The following is a 26185-nucleotide window of genomic DNA, read 5'->3' on the forward strand; positions in this document are numbered from 1 at the left end:
AAAAAACCCCAATTAAATCTCCTCTTAGCCCTCTCTGCTCTAATAGAAATAGTCCCAGTGTCTCAAATCTTTCCTGATAACTGGTTTCTCATCCTTGGCATCATCTTGGTGAATTTACACTGTATGCACTTTCCTCTTTCTAATATGGGGCACCCAAAAATGCATCCAGTACTCTATCTGTGGCCTAACCACTGCCTTGTACAAGTTATCATTTCCCCTTTCCTCTTGTACGCAATGCCCATATTCATGTACCTGCATTTGCACTTACACGGAATTATGTATTTGCGCCCCTGTCCCCATTCCTCAGTCTCTTTCTATTGAGTCTATATTCCCATTCCTTGTTTTTTTTTCCCCACAAAAGGCACTACCTCACACTTCCCTGTATTAAATTGCACCTACCAGTTCCATTCACTAACCTGTCTATATCCCCCTGAAGTCATTTACAGTCCTCCTTGCTGTTGCCAAACCCCAATAGCGTTGTGTCACCAGCAAATTTCAATATTGTGCTCCCTATGCCCAAGTAAAAATCATCTACATATAATCAAAAACAAAAGTGGATCCAGCACTGACCCCCCAAGGTCCACCACTTCCACCCCTCTCCAATCCATGAAACACCCATTAACCCCCCCTTCTCCTGTCTATCAACCAGCTTTCTATCCACACTACTACATTTCCTCATACCAGATGCCTCAATGTTTGTAACAAGACTCTTGTGATACAAGCTGAAGTTATAGTCTGATGCTACAGGAGGAAGATGGCCTGGCAGTTCCCGACTGATCTGATCTCTCCTTTCTAACTCCATCCATTGCTATCCTTTGCCCTATTCCCTAGTCTCCTCTTCACTGCTTAAGATCCCCTGCCCCCAACAGTGGGTGCATTTTAGTTCAAGGTACAAGTTTAAAGCTTGAATTTATAGATTCGAAGAGTCTTCCCGCGACTGCCGCAGGAGATGAACTCCCAGCAAGGGTCTCCAGATAGGGATGACAAGAGGGAACCCTAGCTGATTAACCTCCCTTAACTCAGGAGCACAGAGGTCCCCTACTGTAACTTCTAGCTGTGATCAAGCAATAATAGACCAGAGATCAAACTTGGACTCTTTGACAAGGTCTGTATTATTCAGCTCACCAGGTAAAGCTGCTAAGCCATAGTGGGAGCTCGGATCTGATACCTTGAACCCCAGTATAATTCTATGGAATTAAAGAATTCATATTTGGAGCGCGAGGCTGGAGCTGTGGGCAAATCAAAAAAAGCTAGCCACTGCAGCAGCAGAATCAACAATGCGGAGGTCGGGACGGGGCGAGGAGGAGCGGGGGTCGGAGCCCAGAGGCAGAGCAGCGTGGACAAGACCAAGGGAAGGCGCAGCACGGGTCAATAGCCTATGATGATGATAATTCTATGATTTAGAATATTGATTAGAATCTAATGAGATAACAGAAAGGATGAACAGGCTGGGTCTCTTTTCTCTTGAAAAGAGAAGGCTGAGGGTTGACCTAATAGAGGTCTTTAAAACTATGAAAGGTTTTGATAGAGTGGATAGAGAGAGAATGTTCCCACTTGTGGGGAAGAGTATAATTAGAGGCCATCAATATAAGATAGTCACCAAAAAATCCAATAGCGAATTCAGGAGAAACGTCTTTACCCAGAGAGTGGTGAGAATGTGAAACTTGCTACCACAGGGAGTGGTTGATGCATTTAAGGGGCGGCTGGACAAGCATATGAGGGAGAAGGGAATAGAGGGTTATGCTGATAGAGTTAGATGAGGAAAGACGGGAGGCGGCTCAAGTGGAGCATAAATGCCGGCATGGTCTGGTTGGGCTGAATAGACATTCAATGGAATTGTATGAAAGAATTCTATTTTCAGAGCTCCTCAAATACAACATTTCTGAGCTAGTTGACACAATATTCTAGAATTCAACATTTTCAAAAGACATGACGGGAACAAACCTCAATAACTAAGTATCTGGCCGGATCACGAGCCATGCGAGAAAATTCTGCACCAAGCTCTTTGAATGTTGGTCGACTGTCCTCATCGATCATCCAGCCTGTGTTAGAACAATGAAGAAAATCACCGACATTGTTTATTAACGGGGCAAAGCAGGAGTAAGGAAAGCTGAGACAGGAGCAGCCCATGGGCAATAAATACTCCCTCACGACTAATGAGAGAAATCAACAAACAATTTGAATCTTTTAGCAAAAGCACAGAAGTCTGAAACACCAAGGTCCAAGGAGAGAGGGAAAAGCAGCGTTTCATTAAGGCAGGTCGGAATTTGATTCAGGCTTCAAGGCCTGTCTATCGGAATCCACATCACATTTTCCATCATGCTGTTCTTCTGAGGATGGGATGGGTCACGATCCTCTCCATAATGAAAGAGTCTGCCAATACTCACCGTCTAGGCTCATATATGGAGAATAACTACTTGGACAATATACTAAAGGGCTGTTGCTGCCTTTATAACTGTACACACACAAAATGCATATCATCATGGTAATTCTTTGCTAACCTGTCTAATTACAGCCCACATAGAATACAGCAGCTCTTACTGAAGCCTACCTCCTAACCTGTTCAGGATAATTTCATGTCTTGATTTTGTTGTTGCTACAGTATCCGAATGTGAATGTCATTTTAACCATTAGCTAAATACACTTATTATTCATTTATGATTAAACTATAATATATTCTTTGCAACCTAAATGCACATTTTACCATCTAGAATATAAGCCAGTTCGATATACTCCCTTGCATTCTCACTTTTCGTAAGCAGTTACAATATGACATTATACTCCAGAGGCAATTTCCCTTTTAAGAATGTATCCATTAATTCTATTCTCTCCGCTCCATGCCAACATCATTCCTAAAGTAACTGATCCCAACTCTGCTCATAACTGGGCGTTAGCTGGTTGCGAGACTGGGCCTCAGCAACTTGCCTTCTTTGCTTTTGTTGTGTGGGAACTATAGATGTTCTACTTTTCACTGCCCATTCTGGAGCAGATTCGGGATGGAGGGCAGCAGGAAATGTAGCGAGGAATTGTTCCACAGAATCTGCCGCCACTTCTGTGATATTCCAGCAGATGTTGAATATGCCCACTCATTTGGATGGGTGTGTGCAAATGATTGGTTAATGGAAATACGTCATCTGACATAGTTCCACTGTAACACCTTGGCGAGGCTGGGCACGAGGGACGATGGTGTGTTCCTGGCATCCAGTGCTGCGAAGGCAACAGCGGAGCTGTGTCAACATTTAAATTCAATAGAGTAATTGGATTAATTGCCTCTTTTTCAAGTAATAAAACTGGAAGCAGATAAATTGGATTAAAACAGCTACTTTCTGTAAGGTGATCTGTCCCAACTTAAATCACATTGCAAAACAGTGTCAGAATATTTAATTGCACTTCAGTAACTAATAGGGAGATCGATAGCAATTGAACTGTCTGAATGCCACTGCATTGTACAAGGGTCGTCACTTAGTTACAGCTAATTCTCTGGTCCTCACTCCCTGGCGATTAAACAGAAAGTCCTATAATCTGTGCTCCCAAGTTGCTTTCGAAGTGATCTTTAGTCACAGACTTACATTTCACCATGACCATGTAGACATCAATGGTGCAGATCTGAGGCTGTGGCAGGCGTTCACCTTTCTCCAAGAGACCAGGGATCTCACGAACGGCAATTCCCTCGTACGGTTTACTGCCAAACGTCATCAGCTCCCAGATAGTGACACCTAGAAAGAGCACACTGTATTTTAAAGCTGGGAAGCCAGCGCTAGAAATCATATCAATGATCTGATAACATCAGTTACCTCCTATTTATTGTACAAGTGTAGGCAATGGACCTTAAGGTCACTTCTATAGCAATATGCACAAAGCTGGACATATAAGCCTAGAAATTGCTGTTGGTGCAATTGAAGGGTGAACTTGAGAATTGCTTTGGGCTTTAGAGGATTTCAGAGGAAGTTGCTTTATGCGGGATTTTCCTAATTTTAGTAGGTGCCGTAAAATAGGAGCTTTGATGCCTGCACAGTGGGTCAGCCAATGACCCAGAAGCACTACTAATCCTCATAACTGGCTGCGAACTGCAATTAGGAGCCATTCAAACAGCTGAAATTGCACTGGAGGGGCCAGGGCAGCTGTTAACCAAGCAACAATGTCTAGGAATTGAGGGCCACAAAAGAAGAAAAGCCAGGCTTTACCCAACAGGTATTGGGAAACCCGAATGGAAAGAGTCAGGGCCTGGACTGATGGCCATTCCCCTCCCCTATCCGCCCCCTGGTACCGCAGACATGGGTGAAGGTGGCAGAAAGTGTGAATGCACATCCAGGGCCCAGGAGCTGGAAAGAGACCAGCAAAAGGATGTCAGAGCTCAAGAAATGTGCTACGGTAAGCCACCAATACTGCTCGACAGGATGGGGACCTGGCCCATGTACACAGCACAAGTAGTCCTTCTCTGCTAAGAGTCTAATCATTGAATGCTGGAAGATGCTAAGCAGTTGGACCAGGTTATCTAGATACAGTCCAGCCATAAAAAAAACCAGGGCAAGGAATGCGTTGTCCGAATTGAAACTTAGGATGTACACTGCACTTAGTTAGGATAAGGGCAACCTGTGTGTACAGCAATAATTCTTAATGGTGCTTCACATAGCCTCAATTTGTAGCATGCAGTGTGCCCAGGAGGTGCATCTGTGTCACTGCTCTCTGTACTTTAGATACCTATGTACTATTAATATCTCTAGTATTGATCTGCTTGCAGGACAGGATAGCTTTTAATAGGAGAAAACACCCCCATCCAGGAAGTGATCCCAAGCAATTTAAGTGGAAGGTCCACTTATCAGGAGGCCACCCTGGAATCAGTTGGCTGGGGGAGCATCGAGGGAGTGGGGTATTACAAAGGTGGGTGTGTCCCATCAGTTCATAGCCAGCATCATAATGTCCTGCAATGCTCCACCAAGTGACTGTCACACAGACAGACGCTCAACTGCAGTAGCATCATATTGCAATGAAAGTTGTGCTGAAATGTGATTATTGCAGGCTGCACTGTCAGTTTTGTTCCCTTGTATATTCCCGAGACTGGAAGAAGAGAAGACAACCACAGCCAGTGTACCTGAGCAAGCCGGCACCCCACAGCACCCTATGTTACTATCACCATCTTTGGCACACACTAGCACGGCTGCACAGGCCCCGGAGGATGTAGGAGGGAAGGTCTCAATCCAGTGCCACATCCGGCCCTTTAAGCATCTCTGCGCACAATGGACAGTACAGATGCCAGAAAGCAGGATGGACAAGTCAGCCACAACAGTCCCAAGCATGGCAAATTTCAGATAGAGGGCCCTGACGGTGCACAGCACAAGAAGGTCGAGGGCCAGCCAGCAGGTTGTCAGTGAAACGGTGCATCAGCCAGCACAGTTACTCCTTCCGCAAGGGAAATGCTTTGAAGGAGTCGTGGGTTCAGTCACATCAGAGACAAAAGTGCAAGCACTGTGGTAAATCACATTTGCGCACACACCACACAATAGATGAAATAATTGCACAACACTGGATTTGAACATTGTGCTTATATTTATTTGCAATAGTTTAGAATAATGACAGAAGCCCAGCAAAAGATGAGATTGGATGTTAGATGAGGAACTGCACAGGACAGTGCTGAAGGTGGTTTGGCCACAGTTACTTTGCAGATGCAGATTGCAGCTTTAGGAAGTGGCACACACTGGAATCCATCTTGAATTAGAGCCTGAAGCACCAACCTTACTCGCTGCATTGATGGCTTGGCATCGGATTCATTGTCACTTGTCTGCTCCTGCTCTGCCATGGCTTTGCCATGTTATTCTTCAACCTGCATGGCAAGCTCTCTTTGCAGGGTGAAGTAAAGTAACATGTAGCAGACAACACGTGTTCATCAACAGGTGGGAGAGGGGTTGTACTGTAACGCCACTGATCAGTCGAGGCCTTTGAAGCTCTGCTTTAAGATCCCAGATTTTTCCGATAATGATTCTGGTTGTAACATGAGAATTTTTCTATCTGTGTACTGCTTTTGCACGAGCTTGGTGCAATGTTGTCTCCTGGGAGCCATCCTTCCTTTTCTCTTTCCCCTTCAGATAAGGGTGCCACAGATGATTGCATGAAATGAAGGGATCAGGACAACATCTAGCGATGGAGGCATTGATCTGCATGACTCTGTGTTGGTGGTCATGTACCAGCTGGACATTCTGAAGTGATGAGGATTTTCTTTTCTCAAAGAGCACAGCATTGTGCACAGGGACCTGAATGACAACATGGGTGGAACTGATAACCCTGTGCCCTCTAAGAAAGCCAGCAGCCTTGTAGAATGAGAATAGCCATCAGATTGCTGCTGTTGGGTTAATGGTGAATGTGATAAAGTTGCTGTGCCACTTTCAGTAACGCACCAATATCATGGGTGATTGGTTTAACACCAACAGCAATTTCCAGCCTATATTTCCCTCTTCACCCACATATCTTGTCCAATACAGTTGTTGACTGTTCCTGCCCATTTGCCTATACCTCTCTATGGTCATATCCCAGAAAGAGCACAAGTGTGCTCCAGATAACTGGACCTTCAGTTATCCTCACTACATTCCAATGGGAAGCACCTGGTCTCTACTTCATACTTTCCCTGAACACTGATATCAGGAACAAACCATTTGAGAATCTTAACCGCAGCCACGAAGGTGGCACAATCCCCACGGCAACCTGAACTGGATGGCTGGCAACTTTGTCCAGAATGTAGAGATTGTTAAACTTCCACAAACTGGATGCCAGTGGGACTCTCAATGCCAATCTGTGTGAATGTCTCAGGTTGTCTGATAATCAATTACACTACCTGGTACTACATGTAGAGGACACTACCTGGTACTACATGTAGAGGAATTCAATCAAGAATGCTCCCCCTCACCAAGACCTTACTGAAGTAACACAAACCTAGAATCACATTTCTCAGTTTCTCCCTTATTCACAGAAATATAGAAAATCTCAAATCTGGAATACACCATAGGTCCACCTAGTCCACCATCCTTCGGAAATAGCAAGCATAATCGATTTGTCTCTCAAGATACTTGTCCAATTTGACCTTGCAGTGATCGAAGCTACTTGCCTCTATCATGTCCCTTCGTAAGCTATTCCAAAACAAATGTTTTTTTTTAATGTTCTGCCTGAATGTATTCTTTCCCATCTAATACCTGTAGCCCCTTGTTCTGATAGCCTATAGCATACCACATATCCCTGACTGAACCTGTATATCCATGAGCCTTATTAGATTTGAAGACCTCAATCATATTCCCCTTCACCTCTCCAACCACAAAAGTCCAAGTTCGATTAGTCTATTTTCACATGTTTTATTCGCTAGTCTGATCATTCTCGTAGCTCCCTTCTTCACCTTTTCCAGCTCAGCTATATCCTCCCAGCAATGAGGGTTCCAGAACTGCACACAATAGTCCAGGTGCAGCCTGACCAATGTTCTGTATAATGGCAGGATAACTTCTTGTATCCGACACTCCATTCCTCCTGTTACACATCCCATTATCTTCCTTGACAGCAGTCACCGCCATGGACTTAATATCTTGAGGGATTTATCATGACGACTCCCAGATCCCTTTCCTGATTCATCCTTCTCAGTGTTTTCCTATAATCCCTCCACTGATTTTGTCTGCCTAAGTGCATGATTTTATACTTATCTACACTAAACTGCATCTGCCAATTGTTGGCCCACCTCACCCCAAACAGTCTAAGTCGCCCTGTGGGTTGTCTCCATCTTCCACCATATTAACCACCTCTGCTATTTTGCTGTCATCTGCAAACTGAGATGAAGCCAGCAATGCACTCTTTCAGATATGTATGAAAATGTTGAAAAGTTCCAGTCCCAATACTGACCCCTGCAGGACCTCACCTGTCACACCCCTCCGCACACAATACTTGCCATTTACACAAATCATTTGGCTCCTATGGACCAGCCATGATTTGATCTCAACTCATTCGTAAAGCCTTTGATAAAGTGTCTCAAAGTCTAAGTAAACCACATTTCCATTGTAGCTCCTATCTACATCCATTATCAAGAAATTGGGACTTTATTGCTGTCCCCAGGATCTAAATTCCCTCTTTAGCATCTCCAACATCAGCACAAAGACCTCCACCCCTGCCCCCACCCAATTCTTGGTTTACTGCAGTAATTAAGGTGTCATTTTGAATCAGAAGTATAAGTGGGTGAAAATGTTTTGTTTAAAAATGCAGCACTGCACCTTTAAAGGATAAAATAATGCTTCCATAAGTATATGACTCACCATAGCTCCACACATCACTTTGGTGGGTGTATCTTCTAAAGTGGATGCTCTCTAGTGCCATCCATTTAATGGGCATCTACAGCAGGCAACAGACAGACAGACTCAACAACAAGGCAACAACAGCTTGGGGCAATTTTCATAACAATTAGGGCAAATGTTTGTCTTTATAGCTCTCAATGCAGAGCTCCACATGCCTGGAGCACATACCTGGAACTTGGACACGTGCCCCATTCACGATCCCTTGTAATTTCCTGTCCAATTAAATGAACGAGCAGAAAATCATGGGCGCCATGAATCGGGCACAAACCCAAATTGCCGCTCTGCGCTCTCCGCACGTGAAGCTCATTTACTAAGGAGCTTTTAAAAATAGATATAAAAACAAATTTACAAGTCTAATTACAGGCACATCGCCTTGTTTTTTTTTGTAACAAGGTGATGTTGCACACAAGTGGGTTTGCTATTAAAAAAAATCAAACCCGGAATCACAAATAGCAAACTTTTGATCCTCGCAAGCAACCAATCCCTCAATAACATGGACACATTTCAAGGTTTCAGATTCTGTATCACTGGTGATCAAACTGAGGCTGTTGCTCCTGTTCTCGGTACTTGTCACCTGAACTCGCTCACATGACCTTTTCAATGCCGGATATCATCCATTGGAACAGTTCATGTCCAAATGAGATAAACAGCACAATTTTGGCGCTTTTAAAAATAGGTGCAGCTCTGGTTCAGTGATCTGAATGTACATTTTGCGCTTCTGTAGTTCGGATCATATCCGTTCACCAGCTACCAATGTTTAGATTTTTAACACCAGTCCCCTTAACCTGATGGCAGAATGTGTGTCTATAATTCTACTTGTGGGATTAAGTAGGTAGTTTCCGCAATGTAAAGTATGTTTTACTGTAAATCAGCAATTTTTCAACCTTTAATAAATGTTGCTATATTTAAATAGAGTGCAAATTTAACATCAGCCCCATTAGTGTGGTCACCCTAAATGTGTCTCAGCAAAGTTCATTTTGCGCACAAGTGTTGCCAGCCCTAGATTGCGCAAAATATTCTTTCCCGATTTACAATTGTTTACAGTGAGATTCCCCTGCAGATTAATGAAATGTGCTCATGCGGAAATATCACTCTTTGCACACAGCATATAGACACATAACATAGAAATGCGGATCAAACCACAGAACCAGTTAGGAAATGGGCACTGGAGAAATGCGGCACATTCAGGACAAAAGAAAGCTTGCATTTATATCGCGCATTCTCACGCCTCAGAACTGTCCCAAAGTGCTTTATGTGCAATAAATTTGCACATAAATTTGAAGTGCAGTCACTGTTGCTACGTAGGCAAATGTAGCGGCCAATTTGCGCACAGCAAGGTCCTACAAACAGCAATGAGATAAATGGCCTGTTAATTGGCTTTTGGTGGTGTTGGTTGAGAGATAGATGTTGTCCAGGGCATTGGAGAAACTCCCTGCCCTTTTTTTAATAATGGCATGGGATCTTTAACATCCACCTGATCCAATGGAACAGGCTGACAGGACCTTGGTTAAGAACTCAGTTGAATAGCACTGGACAATCTGCTCTTCACTCATGGCTATTTGCGCAATACCTATTGTATAAGATAGCACACAAACGTCCAGAACAAAGCTGATGTATCTCTTGCAGGTGCTTTTTGAAAAAAAAAACACTTTCTATTATCTCTGCTGAAGTTAGAGTAGCGAGATCACACTTTGGAGGCGAGAGGATAACCAATTCACTCCTCCTGTTTGTAAGTAGCAGTGACGGAGACTAACAGAGTATATTCAAACCCGAGATCAATAGATTTTTGGACACAGGGAATCCAGGCGTATGCGGATAGGGCGGGAAAGTGGAGTTGAGGTTGAAGATCAGCCATGATCTTTATTTGAATGGTGGAGCATGCTCAAGGGGCCGTATGGACTAATCCTGCTCCTATTTCTTGTGCAGCTCTTCCTGACGAACAAACTCCCCATCTATTAATATGTTAATTTTATTTTTCCAACTTTCTCCTCTCTCCTGAAGCACCACCTCCTTCTGGAGTTTGGTTCCATGGGCACCAAGTACCTCACCCAAGTGTCGATTATTTATGTGAACTTTCTTTGTGTACATCCGAATCTATCTGGATGGATGAATTAAGATGGGCTGAATGGTCTTCTTACTCAAGATCGCAAGATAATTGCAGACTGTCATTTGATTGTGGCTGGTATAACAGGAAAGTCCAATCCTTTCCTCACCAGGTGTAAACACATACCTACACCTTCAGAAGGGGTCATCAGGCAGCAATTGGGAGCAGGAACCCTGGCTGATTCTCCCCACCATAATCCAGGGATGCTGAGGCCGATTGTAGTACCCCTATCACCATCAACCGACTTAGCAGATACTGGGAATCAAACCTGGGATTTTCCTGGTTTGTATGCCTCAGCTACTCACTGGATAAGCTCGCCAAGCCATTGGAGAACTTTCACAATTGGAGAACTTTCCTTTCAGATTCCACGAACAAATCAATGAAAACGTTAGATGTGCATCATTACACTCAGCTCACTGGTATAGCGAAAACAGCATTTGAGCAAAAAGGGAGCTAATAAAATAAAAATTTTCTTAATATTTTCTACCCAGAAGTCAGTCACTTGACCAAAAAACAACTAACCTTCACTTCATCAAAGAAATACTTTTTCTCATCTAATGCCAAGAGGTTGGTGATGCCAAAGTCTGTGATCTGAACGTGGCTGGGGGATTTGACTAGTACATTTCTGGCAGCCAGGTTCCGATGGACCATCTTCCTCTCCTCCAGGTATCTCATACCCTGTGGTAACAATGTCAATTGGTTTAATAGGGACATAAGCATCTGGCGTGTAATTATTAGCCCATGGGTCCATTATAAGCAAAGTTCTCCACTAGGAGCTCTTCAGCCATCGATCTTCACCAAGGATATGCAGAACTTCTTATGCTCCTCCCATGCCAATCATGGGATCCTCACATAACCCAATAACTTGAAGTCTCACTTACCTTAGCAATCTGAACGCACCAGTTGAGAAGCAGCTGGGATTGGATATTATCCTTGTTTTTGTGGAGGTACTCGAGTAGAGACCCAAGTGGCAGGAGCTGCGTGACTATCTGGAGTGGTGCCCCAAGGCAGATTCCGAGGAGCCGCAGGACATGATAGTGATCCAGGCTGCCCACCACCGACATGTCCTACAAATGAAAGACAACCAACACACATTAAATACCAACTGGAGGTAATTGGTGAGGTTAGAAATACCGAGATCCATTTTCTCCACTAGTTGTCCATCTCCACACTCCCTTGTAAGGCAAGGAATGAGAGGCAGACTCCCTCAACCGTAAACTTCAGCACAAATCACTTTACACTTAGCTCACAGAATATGTCCACTATAGGGAAAGGCAGCTCCTTATTGTCCATTGTCTCAGCCCCTCTTCTGCCTCAAGGAGATATTCCACCATGATGATGCATTCTCTTTGCCACCTCTACTCCAACCAGGTCCTACTTGTGCTCCTCTTACTCACACACACTTAGTACTAACCATTGCTGTAATTTTATCAATTCTCTGCACCACTACTAGTCCCAGAAAGATGGACGAAGCAGATTGAGGCTGTGTCAAAACTGCATCATCTATGGACCATTCTTTAAAAAAAAAATTCACGTGACTGGCTATGGCCCCCTAAAAGGTCAGAAAACTGCAGGCTAGAGTGTGGAATTTCCCAGCAGTGATGAAGTGGAACATTCTGTTGTCTAATGTGAATGATGCAACCAGACTTCACTGAGGAGGAACCAGAGTGGTTAACATGCCTTTGTTTCCTCTCGACTTGACTATTCCAACGCACTCCTGGCCGGCCTCTCCCCCCCCTCCCCCCACAAACTTGAGCTCATCCAAAACTCGGCTGCCCATATTCTAACTCACACCAAGTCCCGTTCACCCATCACCCGCTGTGCTCGCTGACCTACATTGGCTTCTGGTCCGGCAATGCTTTAATTTTAAAATTCTCATCCTTATCTTCAAATTCCTCCATGGCCTCGCCCCTCCCTATCTCTAACCTCCTCCAGCCCTACAATCTTCCGAGATCTCTGCGCTCCTCCAATTCTGGCCTCTTGAGCATCCCTGATTATAATCGCTCAACCATTGGTGGCCGTGCCTTCAGCTGCCTGGGCACTAAGCTCTGGAACTCCCTCCCTAAACCTCTCCACCTCTCCACCTCTCCTTTAAGATGCTTCTCAAAACCTCTCTCTTTGACCAAGCTTTTGGGTACCCTGTCCAAATATCTCCTTACATGGCTTAATGTCAAATTTTGTCTGAAAACACTCCTGCGAAGCACCTAGGGACATTTTACAATGTTAAAGGCACTATATAAATACAAGTTGTTGTTGTTCAACACTCCAGCATTATGTTCTAACTTTTTGGACGGGTGATCGCAAAGTCAGTTTTGTTTCTCCTTTTTCTGCCAATGTTCTCCCCTCCTCTGGAAGGACCATCTCCTTTCTGAAAAAATACTTCCATAAGTATTGAGCAGTCCATGAGCAGGAAAATAAAATTAAATCCAAATTCTTGAATACTTTGTGAGGACATGTTCTGCTGGTGGCTCAGTGAGTGCATGCACCAGCTAGTGGAGTACCAAACCACCAATCAGTTTCAATAATAGTGATAAATTGCCTGACAACAGCCAGGTCTGGACTAGGGGCACTGCCGTTGGTCTCAGTGACACCTGGGTTCGAGAAGGGCAAATCAGTCAGGGCTCCTATCGCTGCTCACTATCCAGTGATTCCTGCTTGGGCTCGGATGTGATGCCCCCACAGTTGAATAACCTGCCAATACTCATCCGGGCTTACACGACTTGGACAAGTAGCCAGAAGGCTGCGAGTTGGGAGCCCCAGTTGGGATTTTATACGCATCAGCGTGTGAACTTTCACATACACCTGCAGGAAGGCAGACTTACCTCACTCACGCCTCTGGACGTCTCACAACCACGCCCTTCCTGCAGGACCTTGATGGCCACTGGAATCTTCACAGACTCTCCCTCAGGGATCCAGAGTCCCTAGGAGCAGAAATGTTATCAGATCATCAGGAATAAAAATAAGTAAAGGCAGGCATTGGATTTACACTGGATATAGCTCGGCAGAGTCGGCACCGTGTGATCTTGGACCAGTCTGGCACGGTTGTTAGTTAAGCTAACCATCACTTCATCTCACAACTGTTTCCACAAAGATCTTTTCCTGCATCCTCACATCCAGTCACTGACACGCTTTCCAGTGTATCACAGTTTCTTAGAGAAATAGCAACACATTTAAATTGGTAAATGAGCAACAGGATTTTATTCTTGCATTATTTCTGTACTGACACCATTGGTTTGTCTCACCTTAAACAGCTATGCCTCACTGAGAATCTAAAAGTCATTTAGAATAGAATCCATTTTTGTGCAAGAAGTTAAAACAGCCCAGCACTGCAAGCTGTGGCTCAGTGGGCAGCACTCTCGCCTCTGAGTCAGAAGGTTGTGGGTTCGAATCGTACTCCAGAGACTTGAGCACATAAATCTAGGCTGACACTCCAGTGCAGTACTGAGGAAGTGCTGCACTGTCAGAGGTTTCGTCTTTCGGATGAGATGTTAAACTGAGGTTGGGTCTGTTCTCAGCTGGACGTAAAGGATCCCATGGCACTATTTCGAAGAGGAGCAGGGCAGTTATCCCCGGTGACCTGGCCAATATTTATCCCTCAATCAACAGCACTAAAACAGATTATCTCGTCATTATCACATTGCTGTGTGTGGGAGCTTGCTGTGCGCAAATTGGCTGCCGCGTTTCCTACATTACAACAGTGACGACACTTCAAACAGTACTTCATTGGCTGTAAAGCGCTTTGGGACATTCTGAGGTCATGGCAGGCCCTATAAGTCTTTCTTTTTACAATACCTCCAATTCCAGCACCATGCAGATCAACCAATATCAATGCCAGATCTAGAGAGATTGATCATTAGTTTTGATCTGTTCAACGTAAGCTGCTTGGACATACTGGGCAGAAAATCATCATTCCTGAACAATGTTTTGATCCTAGTTTTGAAAAAAATGAGAGAGAGAGAGAGAGAGAGAGAGAGAGAGAGAGAGAGAGAGAGAGGAGAGAGAGTGTGTATGCTTTGACTCCAGGCTTCTCCACGTGACAATTTTCCAATCCCAGTTGAGCAGAGACCAGCGGGTATATTCTTTTGCTTGCTAACACTAGCAAAAAAAGGGAATGAGTGTATCAGTGTAAGGTGGGGAAACCCCCAAGTGGTTCCACAGGGGGAAGAGGGCGTGAGAAAGGACCCCACCCCCCATAAAAGGGTGATTCTGTGATTCGCTGCTCCCAGCAGTGAACACAGGTCAGGAAATCACAGGCCTTTCTGTCCACTAACTTTAATGGAAGCGCAGGTCTGCAGTTTACACCAGGTCATGTTATCACCCCTTTTATGCCTGGATGAGTGCAGCTCCAACACTACCCAGGACAAAGCAGCCCACTTGATTGGCTCCCATCCACCACCTTCAACATTCACTCCCTCCACCACCGGTGCACCGTGGCTGCAGTGTGAACCATCGACAAGATGCACTCGCTGCCATGCTCCACCGCACAGTCAACAAGCTCCCCACTGGAATGGAACTAAACTACAGAACCAGTGGGAAGCTGTTCAATCTTCACCGTCTCCAGGCCAGGTCCAAGACCACCCCAACCTCGGTCGTCAAGCTACAGTACACGGACGACGCCTGCATCTGCACACAGAGGCTGAACTCCAGGACATAGTCGACGTATTTACTGAGGTGTACGAAAGCATAGGCCTTGCGTTAAACATCCGTAAGACAAAGGTCCTCCACCAGCCGGTCCTCGCCGCACAGTACTGCCCCCCAGTCATCAAGATCCACGGCGCGGCCCTGGACAACGTGGACCATTTCCCATACCTCGGGAGCCTCTCATCAACAAAAGCAGACATTGATGAGGAGATTCAACACCGCCTCCAGTGTGCCAGAGTGTTCGAAGACCAGACCCTCAAATCTACCACCAAGTTCATGGTCTACAGGGCTGTAGTAATACCCGCCCTCCTGTATGGCTCAGAGACATGGACCATGTACAGTAGACACCTCAAGTTGCTGGAGAAATACCACCAATGATGCCTCCACAAGATCCTACAAATCCCCTGGGAAGACAGACACACCAACATTAGCGTCCTCGACCAGGCCAACATCCCCAGCATTGAAGCACTGACCACACTTGATCAGCTCCACTGGGCAGGCTACATTGTCTGCACGCCAGACACGAGACTCCCAAAGCAAGTGCTCGACTCTGAACTCCTTCATGGCAAACGGGCCAAAGGTGGACAGAGGAAACGTTACAAGGACACCCTCAAAGCCTCCCTGATAAAGTGCAACATCCCCACCAACACCTGGGAGTCCCTGGCCAAAGACCGCCCTAAGTGGAGGAAGTTCATCCGGGAGGGCGCTGAGCGCCTCGAGTCTCATCGCCGAGAGCATGCAGAAAACAAGCATAGGTAGCGGAAAGAACGTGCGGCAAACCTGTCCAACCCTTACTCTCAACACCAGGGACTGTGGCTCTCGTATTGGACTGTTCAGCCACCTAAGGACTCATTCTAAGAGTGGAAGCAAGTCTTCCTTGATTCCGAGGGACTGCCTATGATGATGATGATGATGCACTGCAGCAACTCGCCACGGCTTCTTCGGCAGCACCTCCCAAACACACGATCTCTACCACCTAGAAGGACAAGGGCAGCAGGCGCATGGGAACACTGCCACCTCCAAGTTCCCCTCCGGGTCACACACCACCCTGACTTGGAAATATATCGGCCGTTCCTTCATCGTCGCTGGGTCAAAATCCTGAAACTCCCTCCCGAACAGCACTGTGGGAGCACCTTCACCACACGGACTGCAGCGGTTCAAGGCGGCAGCTCACTCTCACCTTTTCTAGGGCAATTCGGGATGGGCAATAAATGCTGGTCTTGCCTGCAACGCATCGTCCCATGAATGAATTAAACAGTCACAGGGATTTTATCCTGGAGGTAGGGGGATTTTTTCCCGGAGGTAGGGGGATTTTTTCCCCTGTCCCCTTTGGAACCAGCGAGGATTTTCCCACTTTATACTCAACATTTTGGTTTTGTTTTATCGGAATACAAAACTGTACACAATAGAAAATTTAAGCGACCTTCAGGCCTCAGCTACAATAGTAGTTAGAATTCAGCTGTCTTAAGCACTATATGAGAAATGTAAAGTTTAAAAAAAAAAATCAAGAGTGCTGAATTTGTAAGTTTACACCGTACTGTTAGACTGGGAGCCCATTGTGGCGATGGCCTTCCCCAACTCACCTTGTATACTGTTCCAAATACTCCAGACCCCAGCACCTTGACTTTCCGCAGTTCCGTCTCTTTCAGAATTCGTGTGTTTACCTGGTTGGGTGAGTCGGCACCGGGATCAAGTGGATCGAGCATCTAATGAAGAGAAAATCATAAGAGGCGAAGTGTTATCCTTCTGCCAGTAATGGAAATGGCTCCACCAGTTTCAGTGCTATTAATATTGTTGAGTGTATGGAGTGAAAGAAAGGGCTCTTTAATTCTCCAAAATGCAAATGAACTTCAACAGTGTCGGAACTCGGCCCAAACTTGCAAGGACATTTAATGGAGCTCCGTGCAGTATCACTCTTATCAGAGTCAGCCGTGGCTCAGTTAGTAGCACCCTCGCTTGAGTCAGAAGGCTGTGGATTCAAGTCCCACTCTCAGGACTTGAGCACATAAATCTAGGCTGACACTCCAGTGCAGTGCTGAGGGAGCGCTGCACTGTCGGAGGTGTTGTCTTTCGGATGAGACGTTAAACCGAGGCCCCATCTGCTCTCTCGGGTGGACGTAACAGATCCCATGCCACTATTTCGAAGAAGAACAGGGAAGTTATCCCCGGTGTCCTGGCCAATATTTATCCCTCAAATCAACATAACAAAAAAACCCAGATTATCTGGTCATTATCACATTGCTGTGCGCAAATTGGCTGCTGTGTTTTTGACATTACAACAGTGACTACACTCCAAAAAGTACTTCATTGGCTGTAAAGCGCTTTGAGACGTCGGTGATCGCGAAAGGCGCTCTAGAAATGCAAGTACTTTTTCTCTTGGAAAGCAATCTCAATTCGAACACAGCCCCTACTGCACTTACGGCCTGCACCTTGCCCCTCGAAAACAAACCGCTCTGCTTCAATCTGCGGAGAACCTCTTACCTCGGTCTCCAGGTATCGTCGCATTGCCCTCTTCTTCCGAATGATCTGCCTTCTCCAGTAAATGACAGCCAGCAGGACCACAAGCATCACGGCCATCAGCCCTCCAACCACTGCTGCCACAATCTGAGGGATTTGTCTGGATGCAAAACAACACAAGTCAAAGCGGGATGGGCCACACACAACGGAGCGTGAAAGTCACGTCATTATATACGCCATTATTTTCTCCTTGAATATGAAGTTTGCAACTACAGGCTAGAGAGAGAGGTTAGAACAAGGGCAGCCACATATAGCTTTAAAGGTCACTTATCAATTCCACAGGAAAAAAATTCTGAAAAAAAGTGTCCAGTTGGTTAGAATTTGCAAAAATGGGCAAGGGCACTTGGAAAAAGGATAGCGCAGTTTAAAATAATAGAATGGTACAGCACAGGCGGCTGCCATTCGGCCCATTTAGTCTGCCCCAGCTCTTTCCCCATAATCCCTGCAATTTTTTCTCTTTCAAGTATTTATCCAATTCCCTGTTGAAGGCTACTATTGAATCTGTATCCACCACCCAAAAAGAGAACTCAGTGGCACATCTACGTCACAGTTAAGTTAACTATATAGCCTGGTAGTGTGTTGGTTACACTGGATGTTTCACGCCAGCACGTTGCAGTTTCAAGCTCCAGAAGGAACAAGGAACTTGCTCATCATGCTTTTTCCCCAATTTTTCTTCCCTCCTCTGCCGACGGCACTGATTCTTGCAGGGATATCGTGTCACGGGTACCAGCTGCCCTCTAATACCCCCACTAAGTGGCCATTTTTCATGTGTGACTCTACAGTGAGTGTCAGCAGACTATTGGCTTATTGGGTACATCACAGTCAAGCCAGATGTTGTCCTCCAATGACATCCACACACCTGAACTTTCCAGCTAGGGTCACTTGAATGGCTGGGAGCAGGAGCTCTAGTTGTCAGTGTCAGACGTGGCTCAGTTGGTAGCAGAAGTCTCGGAGTCAGGAGGTTGTGGGTTCAAGTCCCACTCCAGGGACTTGAGCACAAAAATCTAGGCTGACACACCAGTGCAGTGCTGCACTGTCGGAGGTGCCGTCTTTTGGATGAGACGTTAAACCGAGAAGAGCAGGGGAGTTCTCCCCGATGTCCTGAGGCCAATATTTATTCCTCCACCATCATCACTAAAAAACAGATTATCTGGACGTTAAGAGAGCAGACGAGACCTCGGTTTAAGTGGACAAAAAAGATCGCAAGGCATGATTTTGAAGAGCAAGGGAGTTCTCCCCAGTGTCCTGGCCAATATTTATCCCTCAATAAACATCACTAGATTGGCTGGTCATTATCACATTGCTGTTTGTGGGAGCTTGCTGTGTGCAAATGGGCTGCCACATTTTCCACATTACAACAGTGACTACACTTCAAACAGTACTTCATTGGCTGTAAAGTGCTTTGGGACGTCCTGAATCCACATGAATCTTTGGCACCCCAAAGACCTTCGGGTGTGTGTGTGTGTGTGCGCAGAGGGGGAGGTGAGGCGACAGTGATAAATTGTCCACTTCATCTCACAGCGCAGATGTTAGCCCCCACACTGTGCTGGTACTCTCACAACACAGCAATCCTAGCCGTCAGTAACAAGTGTTTGAAGTGAAACACTAATTAAATTGATTAAACGTGTCCTTTAAAGCTTGGGGGGGAAAAGCAGAATGAGGCGTGCAGCAAAAACCACAGGGATTTTCAGACGTACAACAAACAAGGCATGCAGAATCCAATGAGTTGGAATTTCCCAACTGAGGGAACAGAACACTTTGCTGAAGAAATGTCATTTGATCTGGAAATGTAATATTTTTCCCCTTGTGAGGTGGAACTCTTTGTATTGTCGCAGTGAGGGATGTTAGCGCTGAGAAATGGGATGTGCTTCCATTATATCACCCAGTGTCAGCCTCAAACACTTCCAGGTCAGGAACAGCATAGCCAGAAACAGTGTAAAGCTCCCTCTACTCTGCCCCAACACACCTTGACCCCAGCCACAGGCGGACACTTCCTACTGCGCAGCGTGACATTTCTCATTTACCACATCAGCAGTCCAATGTGTTGTCCAGTTTTGTATGGTATCGATCTGAATCTTTCATGGAGTCAAAGAATCTTACATCGCAGGACGCCATTCGGCCCATCGTGTCTGTACTGGCTCTCTCTAAGAGCTACCAATTAGTCCCACTGCCCCCGTTCTTTCCCCATAGCGCTGCAAATGTTTTGTTTTTAAGTATTTATCCAATTCCCCTTTGAAAGTTATTATCCCTAGAATAATACGGTTTTGTTTTTAAATGCTTCAATTTAAATACGGAGTCCATAATATCTGTACTGTCTCCAGATTGCATTCATCATTGTAGTTTATATAACCCGAAATCCTTTTTATTTTTGAACCCTAGCTGTGAAAAAATTTAATCATTCTGCTGTATGTTTCTCTTTAATGGTTAGCACATGTTGTACTTATGCTACTAGGTAACTGATACGTTGCACTATTTTTACACACTTTAGTAATACGGAAGTAACTGGTTGAAGACAGTAAGGGAATCGGTTTTGAAATGGCACAAAACTACAGCAAGATATTTCTAATGGGACTTGACCTATTGGGGATAATAATTGGCGGTTTATTTGGAATCAGGGCAGCTTGATTTGTATATATTGCTGAGCACTTGAGCCAACTTGCTCCAATCTAGCAAAACAGGCGAGAAAGTTTTTACAAAGTGATGAAGACAGGCTTCCTATTTTTCCTCAGTATCAGGAATACCCTGCCCGTCAGATACAACCAAGTGCTGAGGAAATCCCAGTGAAAATGGAGAATGATTCCAGTCAAACATTAAATCAAATTAGGGTTTGCTTTAAAAATCACACAATAACTGGCGTCATCAAATGAGTAAAGTGCCAATTATAGTTGCAGTTTTTTTGATACAAGTTCTTTCTTTGGGACCAACATCATTCTTTTTGATCAGTGCTCTGTTGAAACTTCAGAATCCTACCCTTTCTTTGTATCATGAAGGATCATAAATTCAATCTTCCTACTGAACTCACCTTGAGCAAAGTTTGCACGAGTTTCTCTTGGTTGCCCTTTAACAAGAATCTAAGTCTTTTTTTTTTGAGAGTTAGCTTTCACAAGCACATTTTAGAATGGGGTCCAGACTCAGAGTGGCGGTAGAAACAGGACACCTTTGCACCTTTTTTTAAAAATTCATTCACAGGATGTGGGTGTCGCTGACAAGGCCAGCATTTATTGCCCATCCCTAATTGTCCTTAACCGAGTGGTTTGCTAGACCATTTAAGTGTCAATCTACATTGCTGTGGGTCTGGAGTCACCTATAGGCCAGACCGGGTAAGGACAGATTTCCTTCCCAAAAAGTTTTTTATGGTAATCCGGTAGTTTCATGGTCATTACTGATACAAGCTTTTTTATTTCAGATTTATTTAATTAATTGAATTTAAATTCTTGAGCTGCTGTGGTGGAATTTGAACTCACATCTCCGGATTATTGGTCTAGGCCTCTGGATTAATAGTCCAGTAACATAACCACTACGCTACCGTTCCCTTACTTTGTACTGGTCTTAATCTCTTGTTTATTCAATATACTTTTCTGTTAAACTGTACTCACTAAGTTTCCTAGAAACCATTTTATTGTGCTGCATTTCCAGTGGCAGGGAGAGGGGGCAGCGTGGGGTGAGGGAGGAAGAATGAGAAACACAAGCAGTTTGGAGAATGATATTTTGCTTTTGATATCGTACAACACTCCTCTGGACATACTAAACTTGAGCACAGCTGAAAGGCTAGTAGAAGAGTCCAGGATATTTGAATGTAATGTGAGTAGGAGATTTTCCCATAGGCAATGAAAGGGTTTGAACCAAATGAGGCTGTAACACAGGCAACAGGCATGAGTGATGTCTGCAGCAAAGTGATCTGGTCTCATTCAGTAGAAAAATGGACCAGTCAGGATTTCACATGCATGATTAAGGAGAGACATACTTTTTTGTCATTCTACATTTTGTACCTTGGACGTTGCATTATGTTTTCACTTAAATCCACACAATGGAGGAAGGAAATCATTCATGTTCCCCTAGAACCAACTGAGATGGCAGGTGGGACACTTGCCAGTGTTGTTGTGCGTTAAGATGGTGTGAGAGGAGGACGACAGGTTGACTTGCCCTCATTTCCTCCCCACTCCCTTCCTCTGGGAAAGTGGCTCACCTAAACTCACCACCGATTCCTTGACAACTTGGCAGCTCAGTGTGTGGGCAATCGCAGGCATAGACCCAACATCTCCCACCCGAGCGGTGGCACACTGCCATCAGGTGCCCTCAGCTGCCCACTTCATGTTGGCAAATTTCTAAACTGAAAGGCAGACCCATTCACACGAAACGCCTGGTGCAATAGAGCAACATAAGGCTATGTTGCCATCCTTAATCACAAATTCATACCAAACACTGCACTCCTTAAAGGCGCGAGTCAAATTCACACTCTTTACTAGAGTGTAAAGCCAGAAATACCTCATCTGTAAGAACTCTCTGGAACCAACTGAAACTGCGCTCAGTATGAATGGTTCAGATTAGCAAAGGATGCAGTAGAATCCATCTACTTATTTTTTTTCTTCTTCCAGTTTCAACCCCTCCAGGTTGACATCAGTCGACGCAGCTCAGACCTGGGATTGAATGTGGGGCCTGTGTGGTTCAGCACCACAGTCGGCAGCGTGGCCATGCCACCAGGGCAGCCCCTTACAAAGAATGTGTGAGCCAAAAGTATTCTAGCGAGTCAGCAGTTGAGCGATTCCCAGCCCGCTGTTGTTGAGGAATCCTTACAGATGAGGTCTGACTAAAGGAAGAAACACCAGCCACCAAAGCAGGCCAAGGCGACCAATGGGAAAGCATGTTACTGCACAGCGATCAAAACAGTGGCTCATGAAAGCATTGGCAACGACACACGGGGAGCATCACATTTCAGGGGCATGGAGGGGGGGGGGGGGCGGGGGTGACGGCAGCAAGCGATATCATTGAGTGGCTGTTAAATTCTACACCGATTATTAGTACAAATAAATGGTTATTTCTGTTGTACTCTGATCGACAGGGATGACTTATAGCAAGTGCCGTGACATGGGAGTGAAACATAAAGATTTGATTGACATAGTATTCTTCACATCCTGCCAAGTAGCAGAACTGAACACAATCTCCTTTCTGGTCCTGGCAGATAGAAAGTCTAGCAGCGACTGAAAGAGGCGGCTTTTCATTTTCAACCCAGGGACAGCATCAGATATATTGGACAGGTAACCTGCAACACAGGACTCCCAAGCACGATTTCAAATCCCGGCCTCTAGAACAGGGCCCTCGACTGTACCAATGCAGAACCTCCTTTCTCCGGCTACTGTTCTGAGTATTTTTTAAAAAAATCATTCACGGGATGCAGGCATCGCCGGCAAGGCCAGCATTTATTGCCCATCCCTAATTGCCCTCGTGAAGGTGGTGGTGAGCTGCCATTTCAGAGAGCAGTTAAGAGTTTTAGGAGCCCATCTGTTGATTAAGAGTGCACGTACACTACAGGTTTAGTGCACTGTGCCACAAAAGCTCTTACTTTGCCTGCATGAAATGTAGCGATACACGTCTGTCCAGTTCACCCTGCCTGCCACTAAATGTTGCCTGTTCCTCTTTCAATTTGACATGATGCCCATCACCAGGAGGCTGCCAAGCACAAGAGGCTGATTTTGTGTTCCTTCTTTCCATTATGTCCTTTATCCTCCTTTGCCTCCTTGCTGGGGTTTAGTTTTACAGCCACGAGCTATGCTACGTCGCCCAAGTGGCCGTTATTCATGTATCACCCTAGACAGGGGGCGATTTTAACCCGACTCGCTCAGCAGAAAGCTGGCGGGTGGGTAGTTCAAACCACCCTGGCTCTTACCTGTCCAAAAGCCGCCACAATCACAAGATCTGCAATTTTAACCTGCTCCCCTGAGCAGGCAGCAAGGGCACGCGCCCGGAGCCAACAGGGGTCCTTCTTTACATAGGCATGTTGCGGCCCAATGACATCATTATAATCTTAACCCAGGGCGGGGAATCGACCTGGAGTTAAAATCGGGGCCTTGAGTGTCACTGGATAATGTCAGAGTTGTGCCCACAGACATGTAACTGGATCGTGAGCAGGAGTGGAAACCCTGGCTCATTTCCCACCCCTCCATAGCCCAGGCCAAAAGTAGCATCCCAATTGCCAAGTCGATTGGGATCAATTAGCTGAACACACGGATCAGGGATTAAAACCTGGATTTTTAGCCTATGTCATTTTAACCACATGAGCCACCAGGGGAAGCTCCTATTACTTATTCAACACAACAGATTCTGCCCCCTTCCCCAGCAAAATCTAATGTTGCCCTCCCACGTCACAGCTCTGATCTGGAGGCGGGGTGGGGTTGGAGAGGATGTTACCTATTGTGTAATGCTTTGATGGGTGCCATCCAAGGATAGCGAGAGCAGTCCAGCACAGTGGGACCCTTACACCTGGATTTAATCAGAATAAAAGAAAGATGAAAGTCACAAGGGAGCATGCACACACGCACACACAGTCAACTGTACCTATGGACAACCTCGCCACAGACCGCAGCCTCGGAACCTCGGCACCTGATGTCATGGCAACACAAAAGAAAACAAGTAAAACCACAAAGCAGTTCTCCGGCTGATGTTCAGGATAGAGGCGACAACCCAATTGATGCAGCTAGTGCACAGATAGGCCGATATTCCCCAAAATTTAGAAGAATGAGAGGTGACCTCATTAAACCGTATAAAATTCTTCAAGGGTAGATGCTGAGAGGATGTTTCCCCTGGCTGGGGAGTGTAGGAGCAGGGATCAGTCTCAGGATAAGCAGTTGGCCATTTTCAACTGAGATGAGGAGGAATTTCTGCACTCAAGAGGGTTGTGAATCTTCGTAATTCTCTACCCCAAAGGGCTGTGGAGGCTGGGTCATTGAATATATTTAAGACAGAGATCGAGATTTTTGGAGTCTAGGGGAATCAAGGGATATGGGGATCGGACAGGAAAGTGTTGTGGTCGAAGATCAACTGTCTGATCCTGTCCAGACCCGATGTCCACACATCTACTACCAGCAAGGGGTGCATTGCACAGCAATCAGACTTGGGACCGATGGATGATTTTCCCTCCCTAGCCCATGGATCCTAATTGCTGCCCCAGCGGGAGGAGGGGTGGGGTAGGGGGAGGTCAGCTTATTCAGCATTGAAGTGATACTTGCATCCAGTGGGGGGGGGGGTGTGTGAGCCCACAAAATGCTCCCGCTGTAAAAGACTAACTCCGCCCCCACCCCTATCGACTGTTATCCCCATGGAAGGAGTGTTCACATTACAACCGGTCAGACGGTTAATCAGTTCGCAAATCCTTCCTCCACTTCACATTATTCTCCGAGGGAAGCGTGCAAAGACACTAGAACAGCAATATTTGAACAATTCAAATGCGAGAACTCTGTACCCACCCCTGCGTACAGTTCTCATGGCAGGGTTTACATTCTTTGTTCCTGTCTGCGTATTTGAAGATGAGGCCCCTCTCTCCCTGAATTCCCTCAGGACACTTTTCCACACAGTTGGGTCCGTCTTTGTAATGAGCACATTGAAAGCAGTGCGCAGGTCCCTGGAGAGAACAGAAAAAGAGATGAGGTTGGATCGGACAAAATGGGTGCCGTGTTGGGACAAATGACACTGTTCCTCTTCCCTGGGCTGTTGAAATCAAGAGTCATCACTCCACCTCCTGGTGCAACTCCTTTCCTTGGACCTCACTTGTGTTCCGAACACAGATGAGACTGCACACAGGTAGGTTAAAGTAACAGTGACCTCCGTTTTATTAAGACACTCCAGAGTGAGGAACAGGCCTTAGGGGGCCGGCTTATATACAGTGCTCCCAAGGGATGCTGTGATCCCTTGGGACTTCAGGGGATGCGCTCCCTGGTGGCGGAATATGGGAGTGCATGCTTTATAGATACACAACACTCACAACTATGGAACTCCTAATTTCCTCAGTCTCCCTTCCTCCCACAATCTACAATCTAAATTTCAGATCATCTCATTGCTCCTTACTGATTTACCCCATCTTAGAATCAAAGAATGGTTACAGCACAGAAGGCAGCCATTCGGCCAGTCGAGCCCGTGCCAGCTCTCTGCAAGAGCACCTCAGCCAGTCCCACTCCCCCGCCCTTTCTCCGTAGCCCTACAATTTTTTTCCTTCATGTATTTATCCAATTCCCTTTTGAAAGCCACGATTGAATCTGCCTCCACCACCCTTTCAAGCCGTGCATTCCACAAAGTGCACAAGAAGGATCTTGACTGCGGCGATGTGTCTAACTTCAGACTGCTATTGTCCAGTGAATCTGTCTGGACAATGGCTGGTACATCCTACCAGTCCCTGCCACAGTGTGTTGGAACCCATCAGTAACCAACCATCATTGAGTGCCCGGACTGCTCTGGTCACTTCAACTGCAACTTGGTTTTAGCCATTTTTCAGTGTCGTTAAAAAAAATATATTGTAATCTGATTCAGGCTCACTGCACAAAAAATTATTCTTGGGGAAACCCAGGTGGGCACCCAAGGAGCACAGTGCAGGACATCGCCTGGATTGCAAACATTT

General features: G+C 45.7%; 1 protein-coding gene across 3 annotated transcripts in view; it reads right to left on the minus strand.

Moving 5' to 3' along the window:
• erbb3a (erb-b2 receptor tyrosine kinase 3a) overlaps positions 1–26185 on the minus strand; it is a 170598-nt gene that overhangs the window by 13535 nt on the left and 130878 nt on the right. For 2 of the 3 annotated variants that reach the window (XM_070869544.1, XM_070869547.1), the window contains 10 exons: positions 25041–25195; positions 23986–24057; positions 17545–17680; positions 16647–16769; positions 13245–13343; positions 11304–11489; positions 10945–11100; positions 8280–8355; positions 3570–3716; positions 1945–2042 (listed from right to left, as the gene is read on the minus strand). In XM_070869544.1, the coding sequence (XP_070725645.1) occupies positions 1945–2042; positions 3570–3716; positions 8280–8355; positions 10945–11100; positions 11304–11489; positions 13245–13343; positions 16647–16769; positions 17545–17680; positions 23986–24057; positions 25041–25195 (1248 nt within the window). Of the gene's footprint in view, positions 1–1944; positions 2043–3569; positions 3717–8279; positions 8356–10944; positions 11101–11303; positions 11490–13244; positions 13344–16646; positions 16770–17544; positions 17681–23985; positions 24058–24132; positions 24178–25040; positions 25196–26185 lie in introns of all 3 variants that reach the window. The other variant, XM_070869546.1, reaches the window with a different exon arrangement.

The sequence above is a fragment of the Pristiophorus japonicus genome, chromosome X (assembly GCF_044704955.1).
Source record: "Pristiophorus japonicus isolate sPriJap1 chromosome X, sPriJap1.hap1, whole genome shotgun sequence".
NCBI lineage: Eukaryota > Metazoa > Chordata > Chondrichthyes > Pristiophoridae > Pristiophorus > Pristiophorus japonicus.